The sequence below is a fragment of the Orbicella franksi genome, chromosome 11, assembly GCF_964199315.1.
Source record: "Orbicella franksi chromosome 11, jaOrbFran1.1, whole genome shotgun sequence".
Taxonomy (NCBI): Eukaryota; Metazoa; Cnidaria; class Anthozoa; order Scleractinia; family Merulinidae; genus Orbicella; species Orbicella franksi.
Genome location: NC_138155.1, coordinates 22,799,660 through 22,805,719, shown reverse-complemented (window position 1 = coordinate 22,805,719; position 6,060 = coordinate 22,799,660). Strand labels below are relative to the sequence as shown.

At 39.4% G+C, this 6,060-nt stretch overlaps 2 protein-coding genes across 2 annotated transcripts; one reads left to right on the top strand and one right to left on the bottom strand.

The window, feature by feature from the left end:
- The first annotated feature begins 237 nt into the window (after window positions 1–237).
- LOC145503201 (uncharacterized) lies at window positions 238–2,766 on the top strand. Its single transcript, XM_081482661.1, has 2 exons — window positions 238–1,544; window positions 2,033–2,766. Exon 1 carries the CDS (start codon window positions 408–410, stop codon window positions 1,482–1,484), a length of 1,077 nt encoding a protein of 358 aa, XP_081338787.1. The 5' UTR covers window positions 238–407; the 3' UTR covers window positions 1,485–1,544; window positions 2,033–2,766.
- Window positions 2,767–3,104: 338 nt separating this feature from the next.
- On the bottom strand, window positions 3,105–5,407 carry LOC145460263 (uncharacterized). Its single transcript, XM_081445014.1, has 2 exons — window positions 5,244–5,407; window positions 3,105–3,862 (listed from the first exon to the last, which is right to left on the bottom strand). Exon 2 carries the CDS (start codon window positions 3,851–3,853, stop codon window positions 3,152–3,154), a length of 702 nt encoding a protein of 233 aa, XP_081301140.1. The 5' UTR covers window positions 3,854–3,862; window positions 5,244–5,407; the 3' UTR covers window positions 3,105–3,151.
- Between the last annotated feature and the right edge of the window lie 653 nt (window positions 5,408–6,060).

The following is a 6,060-nucleotide window of genomic DNA, read 5'->3' as shown; positions in this document are numbered from 1 at the left end:
TCAAGAAAAAGTATCGGAAGTTTTGTTTCTTTTTCACACGCGAACGCAAATTAAGTTTAGATTTCTAATTTTCAGCCTTTGCGTTCGACCAATTTGGCCATAGTCGGGGCGAAATTCGTTTTTCTTGATTTTCACGACTTTAAAGCGTTTCAAGCGGAGAAAAACTGTATCACATTTCATATCTACCTAAGGGCTATACGTAGACGAAAATAGAGAAAAATCGATTTTTCGACTTCTGCCGTCGTCAGTTTGGTAATAGAGACCTTACGCAACAGGACGGTTCGATGTGGACGGCGACCTCAGATCGCGCGAGGACTGGGCTGAGCACGCGAGCAATGATGTTGCCGTCCTAAACGTAAACAAACCTTACGCAACACAACACGACATGGAGATGACTTGAAGCTAAAATGGCTACATTTAGGGAAGCAAGAGAAGCACTTTTACTCGCTAATGACCTGAATTTGATTGATGACGAAGAACTACTGTTGCTTTACGATGTGAACACTTCGAAGAACCTCGAAATCCCGTACTGGAAATACGACAAATTTGATCTTGACAGTCTTTCCGACGACGAGTGCAAAAGCGAATTTCGCTTTTTGAAACATGACATATACGCTTTAGTCGATGTGTTTAATCTTCCGGACAAAATCACTTGCCCAAATCGTTTTTCCGTGTACAGCGATGAAGCACTGTGTATGCTTTTACGTCGATTTGCGTATCCGTGTAGATACGAAGACCTTGTACCGCGTTTCGGAAGACCTGTTCCCCAGTTGAGCATGGTGGTGGGAGAAGCGATGGATTTGCTTCATGTGCAGTTTGGACGTTTACTCTCACGTCTGAACCAACCGTGGCTGTCTCAAGCACAACTGGCTCAATTCTCTGAAGCAATCTACCGGAAAGGAGCGGCCCTTGACAACTGTTGGGGATTTATAGATGGGACGGTTCGACCAGTCTGTAGGCCTGGCGAAAATCAAAGAGTACTTTACAATGGGCACAAAAGAGTCCACGCAATTAAGTCTCAGAGTGTTGTTGCGCCCAATGGACTTATCGCAAACCTTTTTGGTCCCGTCGAGGGAAGAAGACACGACAGTGGGATGTTGGCGATGTCTGGCCTTCTACCGATGTTAGAAAACCACTGTGTTTCCCCAACTGGCCAACCACTCTGTGTGTATGGGGACCCTGCATACCCACTGAGAGTCCACCTTCAGGGACCATTTAAAGGCAATGCCTTAACACCGCAGCAGCAACAATATAATTTGTCCATGAGTAAAGTAAGAACAGCTGTAGAGTGGGTATTTGGAGACATTTTGCAATACTTTACTTTTTTAGATTTTAAAAGGGATCTCAAAGTTGGACTCAGTGCCGTAGGCAAAATGTATATTATTTGTGCCTTATTAAGAAATGCCCACTCATGTCTTTATGGGTCAAATACTTCCTCGTTCTTTGGTGTCGAACCGCCTTCATTACAGGGTTACTTTATTTAAGATATTATTTTTAATCAATCAGTACCTGGGGACTCCCATATGAAATTGATTGGAATGCTTGTCATCTCACTTGCATGTACAGTAGGGTGCAAGTCTTGGATGTTGTCTCAATTGGTGATAAACCACAAATATTTTCAGCTATTTTTTAGGATTGCAAACAAAGATCAAATTAAGTTCAAGCAACATCCGGATTTGTCTTCTTTAAGGGCATGGTTTATTACAGACAAGCAGCCTTATTCCTTTCATATGGGAGTTACCCAGGAGAGTTACCCCCTGGTCATCAGTAAAAAAGAAAGTCTGTATACGAGCCTAGTGGCCCATCAGGCCGGAGCTGATCTCGGTTTCTGTAGCATGAAGGGACTAGGAGTATTTCTACTCCCCCCCGGATGGGATGCTAGTCCATCGCAGGGTTACCCCCAAGCAGTAAATTCGCCGATACCCATTTATACACCTGGGTGGAGAGAGGCTCTACGAGAGTAAAGTATCTTGCCCAAGAACACAACACAGTGCCCCAGCCAGGGCTTCAACCCGGACTGCCCAATCTGGAGTCCAGCACACTAACCATTAGGCCACTGCGCCTCCCACCCTGGCCATTAGTTAAGCTTAATACATGTCAGTTTGAAGAATTTTTAAGCCATGCTGATTGTAGGCTTTACAAAATGAAGCATCCATTCTATTTGTTTTGAGGAAGTTTATGGACTGGGGGCACAACTGAGTTATGTCAAAAACTTAAATGTTCTCAGGTTTTCCTGTAATTTAATTGCAAAACATTGGTGTTTCATTTTTTTTGCTGTCAGATTTGTGGGTTTAGTCTTTTCAAGAAATAACAAATGTAACAAACTGGAATTTCAAATCGTTTACCAGGCATTTCTTTTCTTATTTCATTGTTTGAGGAAAAGTTGTACAAGGTTGCTGCTGTGGGAGTTAAGTTTTTGCACCCCCCCTTCCCCCTTCTGATAATGTTCATATGAAGTAATGGCATAATTAATTGCAGAGTGTTCTTAGAACCATAGTTGATTATGAAATGGCTTTGCTGTTTCGTTAAATGCTGCGATGTAACAGTGAAATGAGCATCAAAAAAGTTTGATATTCAACTTGTCTTAAATTTCAGTGTGGCAAGACTATGGTTTGCCAGATTGAGAGTACCCCAGACACTCAGCCCCTTCCCCTGTATGTAGAGAAGGTTTTTCTGAACCTAAATTCTTACTTAAAGGGTATTTAATTCCCTTAGTTTTTTTTAACTTTTCCCTTATTGGAAAAGTTTAATTGACAACATGATGAAGGTTTTTATAAGGAAATATATATTTTATTGTATAAATATGTGTTAAATAATGATCACAATGTTCAGAAGCCTTTTATGTGTATGAATGACTAAAAATTATGAAGGTGAACTTGTTCTTAAAGAATATTTGAAGTTTAAAGAAAACACCAGTCTAATGTCTAAATCCGTAAAAAAAATTGTTACAATAGAGGATGAAGACACATTCAAAGCATTGTACAATATTACTTTTTAAACCTTCAAATTATTAATATTAATTAAATAACTGATTCACATTTCAACAGACATTCACGTTTGTGGTTCAATCAAATCATAAAACAATTGCATGATATGAACCAATAAAAATGTGTACCCAAAACAAACCTTATCCATGTCTTAAATTATACACTTATTTATTAATTTTTTCAATAAGTGTCATGAGAAGTTGATTTTGAAGCTGCTGCTGCTGCTGTTGTAATTGCATTTGCTGCTGCTGCTGTTGTTGCTGTTGCTGTAGTTGTTGTTGCATGAACTGAAACATCTGTAGTTGTGCAGATTGTTCATCTTTCTTAACTTCCAGTTCTCCTTTCCTCAGGTCAAATTCCTTTTCAGCCTTTTCTCTCAAGTACACAAGGGTTTCCGACCCTGATGCTCTCTTTCTGGGTGTTACTTCACCGTCCTCAGCCTTTCTTTTCTTGGTCTCTCCAAGTTTCTCCATGGAACGCTTCCTCATCTCTTCTGCTTTTTTTCTGTCATTTTCTTTATTTTTCTCGCCCTGTTCTGAATTCTCACAAGCCTCCCTGTCGCTCTCCTCAAATCTCTCAATAATCTGGTCAAGCAGCTTGTCCGTTTCTGACATCTCGGGTGAAATTCCACTCGCACTTTCCTCTTCTGCCATTCTCTTCTTAAATTTCTTGGCCAACAGGGCATACCTGTCTCTCACAGCTCTTTTGTGTCCAAGTCGATTTCCAAATGCTTCAGTGGCATTCAACCTTTCTGTGATATCTTCCCATATCTTTCCTCTCTCCCTTGTTGAAGCCTTGTACTGGTAAGGTTCGGACACAACTATTTCTTGCAATAGAAGTAGATCACATTCTGTTTTCCACTCCATCTTTCTGTTCTAGGTTATGAAGAAACAAACATGTTGAAATTCTTGGTTTTTAATTATATAAAATGAAGATAAGAGGTTGATTACTTCACATGCAACGGTCTTTGGGATCAGAATTTCTTTTGCGAAAGGCACACTGCATTATTTTTGAAGAGGATTGAAGTACAGCATGTTGGCCTTATAATTCCGGACACTTTTTGCAATAACCACAATATCTTACCTCAACAGAGCACTAACAGAGTTATAGCAAGGGGGGTCCTGGGGTGCCCATGACCCCCTTTTGTGAGATATTTTTTTCAGTAAACAACAAGCAAACCTTTTTATCCAGGTGGCGAAAAGTGTGAATCCGAAGAATCAACATGCCATAAATTTTTTCTAGTGCTAGGTAGTTATATACTCCATTTTCAGGAGTGAACATCTGCAGTGGACTATGTAAGTACCCTGGGCGTGACATAGTGTGACCCCAAATCCTAGCATTACGCCCCTGATTAACGAGCGGAAATTTACTCACAATGTAGCTTTCACTGCTGGTAAGTAAGTCATGAAGTTTTATCGCCTAAACCTGCTTGGTTTCTTAGTAATTACGGAAAAAGTTGGCCAAATTCGGTGCCCTAATATTTCTGACGATCGATTCGCTTCGAGATAAATACTCCCTTTTTCTTGGAATTATTCTTTTCGATCATTGCAAAATACGTCTAATAAAGTCAAATGAAAAAAGATTCACTTAAAAAGTTACCTATTTTCCGAAGCTTAAAGCATTTTCTTTCGATTTTAGCGAAGAAGTCATCAGTGTAATTCGACGTGCGATACGAATCACATTAGAAAACTTTTACATACCTCGACAAAAACTTGAATCTTTCTGTCTAAACGGAGCCCAACTCAGCCACGAAACGAAATAATGAAAGCAGACTAATCAACAAGTCTTCGAAACGTATCGTTCAGATTTCTTTTTATCTTTACTACGAAATACAGAATCGTAAGAGTGGAAGTGTCCGTAAATAGGGCAACATACTGTACAAATGTAATTTATATTTCAAAGTTGGTTTACAACAAATAAAAATATATCCCGCACTTACACTGCTGAAAACAACTCTCAAAGGCAGAAAAAGATTAGTTTACACCAGAATTGTAATTCGGACGATAAAGATGAAACAGAAACTGCCATAAAACTGTAAAATTACAGAGAAATAACTTAGAAAGAAGGAGAATTAAATTTTCACAAATAAGCCAGTCTGAGCACTTCGTCATGCGTTTACAAGTAGGCTTCATTTTCGTTTTAAAAAAAGTTATTTCCATATATACAAAGGCTGGTAACTAAAAAGGTAGACTGTTTCTATCGTTCAATCCAAAAAATTAAAGGTTAAGATGAAAATAAATGGATAAAAATACTCACGTTTTCCTCAGAACTTCAAACTCCTTGTTTTCACGTCGTGAACGCTAAGAGGACGGCAGTGATAAACCGGAAATGGCGTCAAATAGCTTACGAAGCAAGCAGTCACGCACGTCACACAATGAAATTTTGCCGTCCTCTCCTTGAGCCGTCCTGTTGCGTAAGGTCTCTAATAGGTGAAATTCACTCTTAAGAGTCTCACACTCGAGTTTAACACACTAAACCCTCGATCAAATGTCTTCAGGCTCGCACTGAAAAATTCTAGTCTCGCCTCCCCGCAAAGTCTCACCACCCCTCAAAATGTTTACAAACCCGAGCAGCTGCCAAGTGAGCCTTATTGTAATCACGCGCAAGAGAGAGCACACTTAATGCTTATTGACTTTTTTTACCGCAATTTTAACAAAATTTTGTTTAGATTACTGAAATCAAAATGTAGCGAAAATTGTATTCCGTCTTAAACTCGCTCAGCTGCGAACTTCTAAATAAGTGCTTTGGATCATGAATAAGTAAGCATTGCCTGAATCAAATCAACATAACTGTATTTGTCAGTAATATTGAAATCAGTAAATTCTTGCTAGCTGTACTTACCTTAAATCTTCTCCTTGGCGTCTTAACTTAAAAAATCAAAATCTTCGGGAAATTAATCAAACCGTCAGGATCCGTATTTTAGCATTTATTTCGTCTCAACGCGATCTTGTCTCGGTCTCTGGCAACTAAACAGTTTAGTCGATGCATCCGTCATGAGGCAATTCCGCTTATGTGATTGGTAGAGTCCTTGGTAATGAACTCTAATGGTTTGTAGACGCGGACCTTAACAATG